The sequence below is a fragment of the Carcharhinus amblyrhynchos genome, chromosome 26, assembly GCF_965287045.1.
Source record: "Carcharhinus amblyrhynchos chromosome 26, sCarAmb.v2.hapA, whole genome shotgun sequence".
NCBI lineage: Eukaryota > Metazoa > Chordata > Chondrichthyes > Carcharhiniformes > Carcharhinidae > Carcharhinus > Carcharhinus amblyrhynchos.
The window spans coordinates 26349012-26365249 of NC_137349.1; the positions used below are offsets into that span (position 1 = coordinate 26349012).

At 45.6% G+C, this 16238-nt stretch overlaps 1 protein-coding gene across 4 annotated transcripts in view; it reads right to left on the minus strand.

The window, feature by feature from the left end:
• Nucleotides 1-16238, minus strand: part of kank3 (KN motif and ankyrin repeat domains 3) — an 88449-nt gene that overhangs the window by 10012 nt on the left and 62199 nt on the right. For all 4 annotated transcript variants that reach the window (XM_080212744.1, XM_080212745.1, XM_080212746.1 and 1 more), the window contains exons 6-8: nt 13954-14041; nt 10854-11073; nt 8022-8164 (exon numbers count right to left, since the gene is read on the minus strand). In XM_080212744.1, coding sequence (XP_080068870.1) covers nt 8022-8164; nt 10854-11073; nt 13954-14041 — 451 coding nt within the window. The remainder of the gene's footprint in view (nt 1-8021; nt 8165-10853; nt 11074-13953; nt 14042-16238) is intronic.

Consider the following 16238-nt stretch of genomic DNA (forward strand, 5'->3'; position numbering starts at 1 on the left):
CATCCAGGGGAAACACACGCAGATCTGGGGAGTGTGCGCAGACTCCGCACAGATAGTGACCCAAGCTGGGAATCGAATCTGGGTCCCTGACGCTGTGGGGCAGCAGTACTAACCACTGTGCACCGTGCCATCCACAGCATTTACAGAGAGGGAGAAACAGAGTTAATAGCTGGAACTTTCCAGCTGTTCACACTGGCAGGATTTTCCAGTCCTGCCGACAGCGCACCCATATCACAGGTTTTCTGAGGGGTGGAATCAATGGGAAATCCCACTGACCTCTGGACCAGAGGATCCCACGGCTGCATGCTACCTCCCACAGACAGGCAGCCAAAAAATCCCAGCCAACAATTCAGGCTGATAGTTTAAAGTCTAATGAAAGTTCATCATCGTGAAACCTTATAACTCTTGTTTCTCTCACTACAGATGTTACCAGCTGAGTATTTCCAGCATTTTCTGTTTACTGCAATATTTAGCTCACTGGATGGGCCTGGATCCTCTGTGATCTCTTATACTTTCAGAAAGTGTAACATAAACAGTCAGACTGTAGCTCAGGGTATGAACTATAAAGTGGATGAAGAGTAGAAATTTGGATGTTTACCTACAACTCTTCAGTCCAAGAATATATAATCGCAAATAAAAGCAAAATACCACAGATTCCAGAAATCTCAATGGAAAAGGCTGGATAAACTCAGCAGGTCTGGCAGCATCTGTGAGGAACGGAAGAGAGTTAACATTGTGTGTCCAATATAACTCTTCACAAGATTTCAAAACATTAACTTTGTTTCTCTCTCCACAGATGCTGCCACATCTGACTTGATTTGATTTACCGTCACATGTGTTGGTAAACAGTGAAACGTATTGTTTTTTGCGCACGATACAGATAAAGCACACTGTTTATAGAGAAGGAAAGGAGTGCAGAATGTTGTGTTATAGTCACAGCCAGGGTGTAGAGAAAGATCAACTTAATGCGAGGGAGATCCATTCAAAAGTCTGACAGCAGCAGGGAAGAAGCTGTTCTTGAGTCAGTTGGTACGCGACCTCAAAGTTTTGTATCTTTTCCCCCTCGGAAGAGAGTGAAAGACTATGTCTGGGTGCGTGGGGTCCTTAATTATGTGGTTACTGGCTCTGGGGTCTCCCTCAGTTGGGCCTAGCTGAAGACTTTGGGCCTGGGTGTGTCTGTGCACCGAGTCCTTGATTACTGCTTTTCCGAGGCAGGAGGAAGTGGAACTGTTGAGTTTATCCAGCATTCTCTGTTTTTACTACAATTTCTATCGGAATTAACTGTGTATAAAGAGTCTACTACTGCCTGTTTTCAGCCTTTGCTGAACTTGAATCTCAACTCTGACAAACATTAGAATGCTATTTTGGATAAATCAAATAGCCAGTTAAGACTCACTAACACGGAACTTGGATCAATAAGAATCTGTAAGTGTTACATGAAGTTGTGTTGCAGTCTCCAGCTCCTGTCTCGACAGACTCAGAAGAGCTGATAAATTCTGAGATATGCTTCCTTTGAAGTTCAACTGGGGACAGGAATAATGTAATTCAATTGTATCTCTGACAATCACAGCTAGCTTCAATGATTCACATCATTTAAAACATTCCAGATGTTTGTTGGTTAGAACTGCATCTATTGCACCCTTTGAAGTTAAAATCGGTGATAGAGGAAAATAAAAGCTTGCTTTCTTTCTTTGGGAGAAAGTTCATCATTGTAACACAATAGCATCCTGAAGTCCCTTCGGATATAAAGCCTATTTGCTAATGGCATCCGGCACTAATTTAACAGGGTCCAGGACCAAGTCTCTGGTTAGTGTTTTCCATTCATTTATAATTAAATTATATTTATGACGGGAAAGTAGACTGTAAAATACAAACTCCAGAGAAAAGCAAGTTCACAGTGACTAACAATTAAAGTTTAAGTTAGGGTCAAGTTTATTTATTAGCATCACAAGAACCAACACTGCAATGAAGTTACTGTGAAAACGCACTTTGGCGCCTGTTCGGGCACATTGAAGGAGGGTTTAGCACGGCAAATCCACCTAACCAGCATGTCTTTCAGACTGTGGGAGGAAACCCATGCAGGTACAGGGAGAATGTGCAGATTCCGCACAGTGAGCCAAGCCGGGAATTGAACCCAGGTTCTTGGCTCTGAGAGGCAGAAGTGCTAACCACCGTACCATCGTGTCGCCCGTAACTGAGGTTGAATGATTGCTTGTTTTGGAAAACATACTGATTAAGGGGAATAGTAAATCATCTAGAAATATTAAAGCCTAGGGCATCATATCAAATATTTTTAAATGTTCTCAGGATGTGGCTATTTCTGGCAAAGCTGCTATTGACTACCCACAAGACAGTGTTGGTGAACAACCTTCCTGTCCCACAGCAGACAGCGTGGTATAGATTACTGTCTCACAGCAGACAGTGTGGTATAGATTACTGTCTCACAGCAGACAGTGTGGTATAGATTACTGTCCCACAGCAGACAGTGTGGTATAGATTACTGTCTCACAGCAGACAGTGTGGTATAGATTACTGTCTCACAGCAGACAGTGTGGTATAGATTACTGTCTCACAGCAGACAGTGTGGTATAGATTACTGTCTCACAGCAGACAGCGTGGTATAGATTACTGTCTCACAGCAGACAGCGTGGTATAGATTACTGTCCCACAGCAGACAGCGTGGTGTAGATTACTGTCCCACAGCAGACAGCGTGGTGTAGATTACTGTCTCACAGCAGACAGCGTGGTATAGATTACTGTCTCACAGCAGACAGCGTGGTATAGATTACTGTCCCACAGCAGACAGCGTGGTGTAGATTACTGTCCCACAGCAGACAGCGTGGTGTAGATTACTGTCTCACAGCAGACAGCGTGGTATAGATTACTGTCTCACAGCAGACAGCGTGGTATAGATTACTGTCTCACAGCAGACTGTGTGGTATAGATTACTGTCTCACAGCAGACAGCGTGGTATAGATTACTGTCCCACAGCAGACAGCGTGGTATAGATTACTGTCCCACAGCAGACAGCGTGGTATAGATTATTATCCCACAGCAGACAGTGTGGTATAGATTACTGTCTCACAGCAGACAGTGTGGTATAGATTACTGTCTCACAGCAGACAGTGTGGTATAGATTACTGTCTCACAGCAGACTGTGTGGTATAGATTACTGTCTCACAGCAGACAGCGTGGTATAGATTACTGTCTCACAGCAGACTGTGTGGTATAGATTACTGTCTCACAGCAGACAGCGTGGTATAGATTACTGTCCCACAGCAGACAGCGTGGTATAGATTATTATCCCACAGCAGACAGTGTGGTATAGATTACTGTCTCACAGCAGACAGTGTGGTATAGATTACTGTCTCACAGCAGACAGCGTGGTATAGATTACTGTCTCACAGCAGACAGTGTGGTATAGATTACTGTCTCACAGCAGACAGCGTGGTATAGATTACTGTCTCACAGCAGACAGTGTGGTATAGATTACTGTCTCACAGCAGACAGTGTGGTATAGATTACTGTCTCACAGCAGACTGTGTGGTATAGATTACTGTCTCACAGCAGACAGTGTGGTATAGATTACTGTCTCACAGCAGACAGTGTGGTATAGATTACTGTCTCACAGCAGACAGCGTGGTATAGATTACTGTCTCACAGCAGACAGCGTGGTATAGATTACTGTCTCACAGCAGACAGTGTGGCATAGATTACTGTCTCACAGCAGACAGCGTGGTATAGATTACTGTCTCACAGCAGACAGCGTGGTATAGATTACTGTCCCACAGCAGACAGCGTGGTATAGATTACTGTCCCACAGCAGACTGTGTGGTATAGATTACTGTCTCACAGCAGACAGCGTGGTATAGATTACTGTCTCACAGCAGACAGCGTGGTATAGATTACTGTATCACAGCAGACTGTGTGGTATAGATTACTGTCTCACAGCAGACAGCGTGGTATAGATTACTGTCTCACAGCAGACAGCGTGGTATAGATTACTGTATCACAGCAGACTGTGTGGTATAGATTACTGTCTCACAGCAGACAGCGTGGTATAGATTACTGTATCACAGCAGACTGTGTGGTATAGATTACTGTCTCACAGCAGACAGTGTGGTATAGATTATTATCCCACAGCAGACAGCGTGGTGTAGATTACTGTCTCACAGCAGACAGCGTGGTATAGATTATTATCCCACAGCAGACAGCGTGGTGTAGATTACTGTCCCACAGCAGACTGTGTGGTATAGATTACTGTCTCACAGCAGACAGTGTGGTATAGATTACTGTCCCACAGCAGACAGCGTGGTATAGATTACTGTCCCACAGCAGACAGCGTGGTATAGATTATTATCCCACAGCAGACAGCGTGGTGTAGATTACTGTCTCACAGCAGACAGCGTGGTATAGATTACTGTCTCACAGCAGACAGCGTGGTATAGATTACTGTCCCACAGCAGACAGCGTGGTATAGATTACTGTCCCACAGCAGACAGCGTGGTATAGATTATTATCCCACAGCAGACAGCGTGGTGTAGATTACTGTCTCACAGCAGACAGCGTGGTATAGATTATTATCCCACAGCAGACAGCGTGGTATAGATTACTGTCCCACAGCAGACAGCGTGGTATAGATTACTGTCCCACAGCAGACAGCGTGGTATAGATTACTGTCCCACAGCAGACAGCGTGGTATAGATTACTGTCTCACAGCAGACAGCGTGGTATAGATTATTATCCCACAGCAGACAGCGTGGTATAGATTACTGTCCCACAGCAGACAGCGTGGTATAGATTACTGTCTCACAGCAGACAGTGTGGTATAGATTACTGTCTCACAGCAGACAGTGTGGTATAGATTACTGTCTCACAGCAGACAGCGTGGTATAGATTACTGTCTCACAGCAGACAGTGTGGTATAGATTACTGTCCCACAGCAGACAGCGTGGTATAGATTACTGTCTCACAGCAGACAGCGTGGTATAGATTACTGTCTCACAGCAGACAGTGTGGTATAGATTACTGTCCCACAGCAGACAGCGTGGTATAGATTACTGTCTCACAGCAGACAGCGTGGTATAGATTACTGTCTCACAGCAGACAGCGTGGTATAGATTACTGTCTCACAGCAGACAGTGTGGTATAGATTACTGTCTCACAGCAGACAGTGTGGTATAGATTACTGTCTCACAGCAGACTGTGTGGTATAGATTACTGTCCCACAGCAGACTGTGTGGTATAGATTACTGTCCCACAGCAGACAGCGTGGTGTAGATTACTGTCTCACAGCAGACAGCGTGGTATAGATTACTGTCTCACAGCAGACAGTGTGGTATAGATTACTGTCTCACAGCAGACTGTGTGGTATAGATTACTGTCCCACAGCAGACTGTGTGGTATAGATTGTTATAACCACAGCAGACTGTGTGGTATAGATTACTGTATCACAGCAGACTGTGTGGTATAGATTGTTATAACCACAGCAGACTGTGTGGTATAGATTACTGTATCACAGCAGACTGTATGATATAGATTATTATAACCACAGCAGGCTGTATGATATAGATTATTATCCCACAACAGACAGTGTGGCACAGCTGCTTCCCATGTATGACAGTGTCTGTGATTCACACATTGGGCTCATCAGCCCAAGCAGAATTCTTTGAACCTGAGTGAAGGATTTCCACCTCCATCGTGAAGATCTGCCCCAGGTGAGGTAGGTGCTGCCATGGTGCATCCCTGGGTTTTAACCCAGTGACAATGAAAGAACAATATTATTGGGTCACATCTCTGCAATGTCGCAATGAAAATTCAGTTTGGGAATGTTGTTACACTTCATCCCGTGGACCCAGGGTGAACTACTGAGAGAAAGATGTGACGGCGAACACTCTTGTGTATGCTGGCCTTGGCTGGAGAGTTACAACATAGCTACACAGGCCGGAAGAATGATAATTCAATTGGAAATGGAGGTAAAGGAGGATTTGATCTCACTGAGAATAGTTAGAGGCCTGCCAACTGTGGAGCTGCCATGCCAGGAATCACAAATGAGAATCTTCCATTCCAATCGTTTCCCAGAATCTGACGACAATAACAGGGAAAAGAGCTGGACTATCCCGATGGGAAATGATGAGATGTGTTTGCTTTGACGGAGCCAGAGAAACAAGGAGTAACGTCTTCGATAGCTCCGTTTTATACGGACCACACCCAAAGCCAGGTGTGAGGTGCCCCAGTCAAACGTGTGCAGACAGGAGCGTGCAATCAGCTAATGTTTGGCCAACCTTCTCTCAGGGTTAACATTACACGTTTCATTCCTTAACAATGTCACCTACATACAGGTTTGGGAGCACTTATTAACCAGAATTAGGAATTACGCTCCATGGGAGACTGGGGGCCGCGCGCCCGCCACGGGAGGCCAAGGGCTGTGTTCAAACACACAAACATATGAGCATAAAAATATTAGGGAGGTCACTCTACCGTGTCTCTGTGTGATTTGCGTGACGTGTGACTTTGGCAAGATTTCACACGATGTGAGGATGTCAGCATTGGACTGGGGTAAACACAGGAAGAAGTCTCACAACACCAGGTTAAAGTCCAACAGATTTATTTGGTAGCAAATGCCACTACACCCACAGTTAGTTTCCACCAAATGTTAATTTCCTACCAAATAAAGCTGTTGGACTTTAACCTGGTGCTGTGAGACTTCTTACAAGATTTCACACAACAGACTATGCAAAGTTAAAGCAAATGGGATTGTGTCTTGAGATGAAGAGAATGCTGGTCAGCAGGTCAGAAGCAAAGAGTTGGTATAAAAGAGTTCTTTTCTGATTGGCAGGCAGTGACTATTGGGGCTCCACAGGGATCTGTGCTGGGACCCCAACTGTTCACATTATATATTAATTTGGAAGAGGGGACTAAATTATCTCCAAATTTTCAGATGATACAACGTTGGGTGGGAAGGCGAGCTGTGAGGAGGATGCAGAGATGCTCCAGCATGATTTGGACAGGTTATTGGAGCAGGCATCTGCACAGCAGATGCAGTATAATATGGATAAATGTGAGGTTATCCACTTAGGTCGCAATACTAGGATTATTTTTGAATGGGTGTAAATTGAGAGAGGTGGAAATTCAGCAAGACCTTGATATTCTCATGCATCAGTTGTCGAAAGTAAGCACACAAATACAGCAGGCAGTGAAGAATACAAATGATATTTTGTCCTTCATAGCAAGAGGACTTGAGAATAGGGATATTTTGCTGCAATTGTGTAGGGCATTGGTGAGGCCACATTTGGAGTAGTATGTGTAGTTTTGGTGTCCTTGTTATAGAGGAAGTCTTATGCGGGTTTACCAGGTTGTTTCCTGGGATGGCAGGTCTGTCATATGAGGAAAAACTAAGTTGGTTAGGATTGTATTCATTGGAGTTTAGAAAAGTGAGAGGGAATCTCAGAAACTTAAAAAATTCTAACAGGATTAGACAGGGTAGATTCAGAAAGAATATTCTTGATGGTAGGAGAGTCCAGAACTAGGGGCCATAATTTGAGGATAAGGGATAAACCTTTTACGACTGAGGGTGAGGAGAAATGTCTTCACCCAGAGGGAGCTGAATTCACTACCACAGAATGTAGTGGAGGCCAAAGCGTTGTCTGATTTCATGAAGAAATAAGATAAAGCTCTGGGAGCTAAAGAGATCAAGGGTATGGGGCAGGGAGGAGGGTGAAGGGGGGAATCAGGATATTGAATTTGATGATTAGCCATGATGATAACGAATGGAGAGCAGGCTCGAAGGGCCGAATGGCCTCCTCCTGCTTCTAGTTTTTATGTTAAGACTCTCATTTCATCATTTATCCAACACAAGTGGCTTAAACTGAGCAGAGAATGTTCTGGACACAGAAACTTGAGATAGATCATTTAGGAAACAATTGAGTAAAGTGCTGGATTTCACCGATGAGTTTAGATTTCTTTTAGGGTTCATGTTAAGTTTTATGGTGTAAATGTTAATTTCCATCACTGATAGTCACCTGACTGGCTTTTGCATTGACGTTTCCCAAACTGAATAACTGTCTCACAACGTTCATCTCTGCATCAGTCTCCATGGCAGCCAGTGCGGCGAGCATGATAGCAGTGTAACCCGCCTTGTTCTGCCAGTCAACATTACAGACAGCTGAAAAAATAAAAAGAGAGAGATCTGAAACAAGAGGAAGACAACAGATACTGCACAACCCCACCCCACTGGGCACCGTGGGACCACCCACTGGGCACTGTGACACCACTGACTGGCCATTGAGAGACTAACCACTGGGCACTGCTGAACATATTACTTGCTGAGCTTGCATGCTAGCTTCTAAGGGGAAGTCGTGTCTGACAAATTTACTTGAGTTCTATGAGGATGTATCTAGGGCGGTAGATAGAGGAGAGCCGGTGGATGTGGTCTTTCTTGATTTTCAGAAGGCGTTTGACAAAGTACCTCACAAGCGGTTATTGCAGAAGGTCAGGGGACATGGAGTTGGGGGTAGGGTGTTAGCGTGGATAGAGGATTGGTTGTCAAATAGGAGGCAGAGAGTGGGGGTCAATGGGTGCTATTCGGATTGGCGGTTGGTGACTAGTGGAATGCCTCAGGGGTCGGTGCTGGGGCCTCAGCTATTTACCATTTATATAGATGATCTGGAGGGGGGAACTGAGTGTATGGTGTCAAAATTTGCTGATGACACCAAGATTGGTGGAAAGACAAATTGTGCGGAGGGTGTGGAGAGTCTGCAGAAGGATCTAGATAGGCTGGGCGAATGGGCCAGGAACTGGCAAATGGAATTTAATATTGGCAAGTGTGAGGTGGTCCACTTTGGTAGGAATAATGGTAGGAAGGGTTATTACTTACGTGGCGAAAAACTGCAGCAGGCGACGGTGCAGAGGGACCTCGGGGTCCTTGTGCATGAGTCGCAAAAACCCAGCTTGCAGGTGCAGCAGGTGGTCAGGAAGGCAAATGGGATGCTGGCCTTCATAGCGAGGGGGATTGAATATAAAAGTAGGGAGGTCTTGCTGCAGCTGTATAGGGCATTGGTGAGGCCGCAGCTGGAGTACTGTGTGCAGTTTTGGTCACCGTACTTACGCAAGGATATTTTGGCCTTGGAGGGAGTGCAGAGGAGGTTTACTAGGCTGATACCAGAGTTGAGGGGGTTGAGCTATGAGGAGAGGCTGAATAAACTAGGCTTGTACTCGTTAGAGTTTAGAAGAATGAGGGGAGATCTCATTGAGACGTTTAAGATGATGAATGGGATGGATAGGATAGAGGTGGAGAGACTCTTCCCACTCAAAGGACAGTAGGACTAGGGGGCACAGCCTCAAAATAAAGGGGGGGGGAGCGGTTTAGAACGGAGTTGAGGAGGAACTTCTTCACTCAAAGGGTGGTGAATCTCTGGAATTCGCTGCCCGTTGAAGTGGTGGAGGCTACCTCGCTAAATGTTTTTAAGACGCGGGTTGATGGGTTTTTGATAAGAGAGGGGATTAAGGGTCATGGGGAGAGGGCGGGAACGTGGAGCTGAGCCACAACAGATCAGCCATGATCTTATTGAATGGCGGGGCAGGCTCGAGGGGCCAGATGGCCTACTCCTGCTCCTATTTATGTTCTTGTAATTTATGCACCATCTCTCCGTGCTACAGCTTTCTGCAGTCTTTCTCCATTTAAATAACATTCAGCTCCTTTAATCTTCCTACTAAAGTGCGTAGCTTCACATTTTCCTACATTGTATTCCATCTACCAAGTTTTTGCCCACTCCCTCTGTCGACTCTGTGTCATCTTCACCACTTGCCTTCCCACCTATTTCTGTGTAATCCACAAAGTTGGCAATAGTACATTCACTTCCCTTATCCAAGTCATTAATATATATTGTAAATAATTGTGGCCCTATCACTGATTCCTGTGACACTCCACTGATTACAGGTTGCTACCCTAAAAGTGCTCCTTTTATCTCAATTCTGTTTTCTATTAGTGAGCTAATCCTCTATCCATGTTGATATTCTACCTACAAAACCATGGGCTCTTACCTTATTAAGTAGCCTTTTGTGCACTATTCTTATTGAACACTTTTGGAAATCCAAGTACATTACATCTACTGGTTCCTCTTTATTTATCCTGTTCCTTACCACTTCAAAAAATGCTAATAAATTTGTCAGGCATGACCACCCCCTCCCCATGCTGAGTCTGATTATATTATATATTTCTAAATTATATATTACATAATTTATACTGGACTCTGACGTATATAAAAAGTTAGTTCATTTATTAATCACAGCTTACATTAACGCTGCAATGAAATTACTATGAAAATCGCCACATTCCGGCACCTGTTTGCGTACACAGAGAGAATTTTACACGGCCAATGCACCTAACCAGCACGTCTTTCAGACTATGTAAGGAAACCCATGCAGACATTGGGAGAACGTGCAGACTCCACACAGACAGTGACCCAAGCTGGGAATCAAATCTGGGTCCCTGGCACTGAGGCAGGAGTGCTAACCACTGTGCCACCACATATAGGAAATATATCACCGTTCCTTCACTGTTGCTGGGTCAAAATTCTGGAGCACCCTCCCAACAGCACTGTGGATATACCTATATCACATGCAGCAGTTCACCACCACCTTCTCAGGGATGGGCAATACATGCTGGCCTAGCCGCTGATGCCCACATCTCTTGAATGAATAAGAAAAATCTTTCCCGGCCCCCTCTTCACTCACCCCCACATACACATGCCCTGTGCTGCCACCCAACCCACACCCTTCTCACACCCTCACTGTGCCCCCATGCCACTAACCCAGGTTTTTACCCATCAACGAAGGGCAGACGCTGAACTCACCAGTGTCCAGTAGCAGCTTCACAATCTGGAAGTTGGAGTGCGAGACACAGTAATGCAGCGCTGTGTTTCCATTTGCGTCAGATAGGTTGACCACGTATTTGAGGATTGCTGGTGACATCTCTGCAAAGGCCATTAGATAGTCGGCTACAGCCTGGGGGCTGGCGGATTTCTGACTGGAGACTCGGAACCACTCCTGCTGGATCGCGTTCAAACTGGACATCTGCAAACACACAACAAGCGACTCAGGGAGTATCCGGGCCTGTTTCCACTTTTGACTTTTCAGCTCATCTCAGTCTCGACAGCCTCCGCCCAAAGCTCATTACCCAGGCTGGGAGCTGGAGCCAGCTGGCCACACATTCTTGTATCTTCTCCAAATGAAACCACCCCAAATACAGGCCAGTATCAAATAAATGTGTCGGCCCATGGCGGCTACTAACTGGAACAAGATCTCTCAGATTCATCTCCATTTGACATTTTAACAGCTCAAAAACACAAAAGAGAATGTTAAAAACTGAGACTGGATAGGTTCGTCTCTGGGGGGAAAATTGAAATTGGCGAAGTGTCAGTGTGTCTGGGCCCCATCATCAACGCATCAACATCTGGGTTTAACACAGGATGTTTTGATGAGCGTGTTAACAATACCCACCCACCAACACACCATTTGCACGCGCAGAGCGTGTACACGCGCGCGCACACACACGCACGCACACAGCATACACATGCACACACACACAAAGCATATACACATACGGACAAACGCACACATAGAGCAGAGTATTGCTTATCATGTTTAGATATGGTGGCACAATGGTTAGCACTGCCGCCTCACAGCGCCAAGGACCCAGGTTCAACTCCAGCCTCAGGTCACTGTCTGTGTGGAGTTTGCGCATTCTCCCCGTGTCTGCGTGGGTTTCTTCCGGGTGCTCCAGTTTCCTCCCACACTCCAAAGATGTGCAGGTTAGGTTGATTTGCTGTGCTAAACTGACCCTAGCATCAGGGGGATTAGTAAGGTAAACATGTGGGGCTACAGGAATAGGGCCTGGATGGGATTGTAGTCAGTAGACATGATGGGCTGAATGGCCTCCTTCTGTACTGTGGGGATTCTATGAAACCTTTTACTGGAACTTAACATGAATGAAGATGGGTTTCCGGGGCTAACTGAATTTCACCATTGGAACAAAGACAAAGAGAACTTGCAGCAATTCATGAGTTGAATAAAGTTCTGGTTTGCAGACGTTAATACACAGTGCTCTCAGTTACTCCTCCCACTGGAAAAAAGGCCCGTTATTGACACTATTTGTATTGAGCCCAAATTGTGCATCTTGAAGGTTTTGATGGTTCGTTCAAAATAATGGCTGATGCAACGGCTGCCTTAGATCGTATCGAGGATGTGAAATAAAGTGACCATCATGGCTGGAAAAAGTCACAGCTAGTACACAGAGAGAGGTAAAAATAGAGAGGTAAAGAGAGAAGCAGAGCGAGAGAGGAAGACAGGAGAGCTGACTGAGAGCGCAGGAGAAATAGGCTGAGATTGTGAGAGCAGCAGAAAGACAGACAGAGGGGGAACAGGAGAGAGCGAGAGCAGAGAGAGAGAAACAACAGCAGACAGAAAAACCAGGAGAAAGAGGCAACAGGAGAGCGAGAGAGAGAGGGGGAGAGAGAGAGAGAGAGAAAGAGGAGTAGCAGGAGAGAGTCTGAGGAACAGATAGAGAGAGAAGCAGCAGAGAATGTAGAGGAGAAAGAGAGAGAGATGGAGCAAAGAGATAGATGGAGAAAGAGTATGGGGGAGCAGCAGCATGAAGAGAAAACACAACAGCAAGGTCTTCTCACCCCCTCCCCAATTCCCCATGTCCCACCTATGCTACCTCATTCTCCTCGCCCACCCACAGTGGTCTCTTAAACCAACCTCCCTCCCACCCCTGATTAGCCCTCATGCCTCACACCCTCCATGTCAAGCTATGGCACTTTCATGTCCATTTATCCATTATACACTACATAAAAGTAATGACCAATATAGTGACAATAGAATGCACAAAAATGCATTAAAAAGTCATTAATTGATAACTTTCCACTTTGAAAACTCCTTTTAACTAAAGCCTAATAAACTGCCAATCATCCAGATGCTTTAAAGTATCAGTAGTTGAAACTGCAAGCATTTGAAACCTCATCTTGTGTAGATAACATTGTATAAGTGACAGCATAGATCAGAGAGCCCAAGCTGTCAATCAAGCAATGCCTTTCCTGGGACGCAGCTGTTTCAGCATTCTAATGGATGTCTGGGCACCCAGCCAAGTATGGCCAACGAAGCTTGCTATGAGGCACATGAGAGGCCATGGAGGGTGGGTGGGACATTCCTTGGCATTGGGTCCATGAGGAATGTTTTTGGAACATACCTTTCCAAATGTTCCCTGATGTAGAATATGGTTCACCGCGCCTCCGAGGGGCTGGGAAGCATGACTGTTTCAAAAGCTGACCTGACTCCATGAACATTGGATGGACTGGTTGATACCTGTCACCCTAATGGAGCCAGTCAGGCCAGGAGTGCAGGGTACGTGACACAAAGCAACTCACATCATTAAAAAGCCATTCATTAAAAGTCAAGAAGCCCAGGAATGAGGTCAGAATCCCGAAATTGGGTCCCGGCTGCCATTTTCCACCCTCACTGCAGCCTCCTGGATATCATGAAAATCCGGTCCGAAGTCAGAAGCACAGCAGCCAACTTACGCACAGCAAAATCCCACAAAGGTCCAATGAGATAATCTGTTTTGGTAATGGAGGTTGGGGGATAACTATAACTATAAGGTGCCAGGGGAAACTCTCCTCTTTCAAATCATGCCAAACGAGCTTTAACATCCACCTGAGCATTGATGTCTCAACAGGGCAGCACCTCAGAGAATGCTGCGTTCCCTCAGTACTCCACTGGGGTTATCAGCCTAGATTCTGTCCTCAGGTCTCTGGAATGGAACTTGAACCCATAACCTTCTGATTCAGAGCCAAGCATGTTACCTCACTGAGCCAGGGCTGACACAACGGTCCACACCACAACGCACTAACCCTACCTCACCATGATTTCACTATCATAACACGTGAGGACACTCACCACTTCTTTACTCTTCACTGGGGTCGGGTCATTGAAATAATTCTTCAGGATCAGACAGACTTCTCGCATCTTCAGAGTTAACTCAAACCTGCAGCAAAAAAGACCAATGGAAAAATCAGGACAATAAACAAAAACTCAAAACTTCCAAAAATGTTTTTATTCATTAACGCAAAGTGGATGTCACTGGCTGGGCTGGCATTATTGCCCATCCCTGATGGGAAATGGGCAGCCAACTGCACTGCTGTGGCTCTAGAGTCACATGTAGGCCAGACCAGGTAAGGATGGCAGATTTCCTTCCCTGATGGTCATTTGTGAACCAGATGGGTTTTTAGAACAACTGACAATGGTTTCACAGTCATCAGTAGACTTCTAATTCCAGGTTTTTATTGAATTCAAATTTCACCATCTGCCATGGTGGGATTCGAACCCGGGTCTCCAGAGAATTACCTTGGGTGTCTGGTTTACTAGTCCAGTGACAATCCACTATGCCACCACCTCCCCATACTCAGGGGAGAAGCGTTTAACAAACACAGAATACACTGTAACCTATAGACTGCTACCAATTAAAATCCTTAGCTGTCTAACTATGGGCACAGACTACAAAAGCTAGGGACTAGTGCTAAAAATATATTAACACTGACTGACAACACTGTATTGTGGTCAGCTCTGAGCACCACACTTTAGGAAGACCTTGGCGAGCAGAGGAGAAAAACTCCAATAGTAACAGACGAAAGATCTCAGTTACATGAAGGGCTAGATAACCGGGATCCTTGTCCAAGACGAGATTTGATAAGAGGTGTTCAAAATCATGAAGGGAGCTGACTGTTTCTCCAATGGCAGCTGGAGCAGGAAGCAGAGAATTGGTGAGAGAACCAGAGGAAACATTCCTTTAAACAGTAAACATCTGCAATCTGAGAGGGAGGTGGACGCAGATGTAATGATAATTTTCAAGAAGGAAGTGGATAAGGGGAGGGGGTTATTTGCAGAGCTAGGGGGAAAGAGCAGGGAAGTGAAGCTAATTGGGTAGCTCCTTCAAAAGGGATTGCACAGGCACAATGGGCCAAATGGTCTCCTATTGTGCTGGATTATTTGATTTGTCTTACATTTTATGATTCTTGAAAGGCCCTGCCAGCAGCGTCAGGCAGAATATAGGAACAAAGAGTGACGATGGCTAGAGGGCCAGTGGAATCATACAGAGAAGAAAGAAGCTATTCGGCCCATCGAGTCTGCACCGACAACAATCCCACCCAGGCCCTATCCCCGTAACCCCACATATTTATTTCACTAATCTCTCTAACCTACACATCCCAAGTCATCATGGGGCAATTGAGCATGGCCAATCCACCTAACCACACATTTTTGGATTGTGGGAGGAAACCGGAGCACCCAGAGGAAACCCACGCAGACACGGGGAAAACATGCAAACTCCACACAGACAGTGACCCAAGCTGGGAATCAAACCCAGATCCCTGGCGCTGAGAGACAGCAGTGCTAAGCACTGTGCCACCGTGCTGCCCTAGTAGACACTGAAGGTTTTGAAGATAGGTGGCTGGCAGGGGAGATGGGGTCTAGGGAGTGAGGTGGATTGGGAATGAGGGGTGAGAAATGACAGGATTGAGGAAAGAGTGGATGAAGGGGTAATAGGAGCAAGATGGAGTATGAGGTAGGGATGAAGGGATGAGAATGATAGAGAGAGAGAGATAGATCGCAGTAGTGGGGGAAGGGTAGATGAAGGGTAATAGGGGGAGGGATGGGAAAGGGATGGGGCAGGGGAATGAGGAAGTGACAGGAAGAAAGGTGGCTTGGATCAAGTTTGTCCATACAGGGAGGGATTGTACATTATACATTGGGCAAAAGGAACCCTTCAAATGCTGTGAAGGGGCCCGAGCTTGGTTTGGAAACATAAACACAATGATGGGTTCCAAAGGCAGCCAGCTGACCAAACTAATCGTCATGGCAATGGCAGGTTTGTGGTCTGAGTAATCCAGTTCTGTAGGCCCTGGCTGAATTGCTGCAAATGGGGCATGTATTTTATTTGAGAAAGCTAATTCTATTCATCCAGTATGGAGTTAGACATTTAAATCAGGCAAATACTTACAATTACTTAGTGTCAGAGTCAGTTGAAGATATTTACAAATTTATAATATAGCCATAAAATTAAAACTAAGACGGCAGAATATTTGTGTAACCGAGGCCTGCTTAGCACTTTGGGCCCTCATAGCTGCAGCCAAAAAGGTTAAAGCGCAGTCAATTCCAACCCAAACATCCAAGGCTCAGCCCATCAG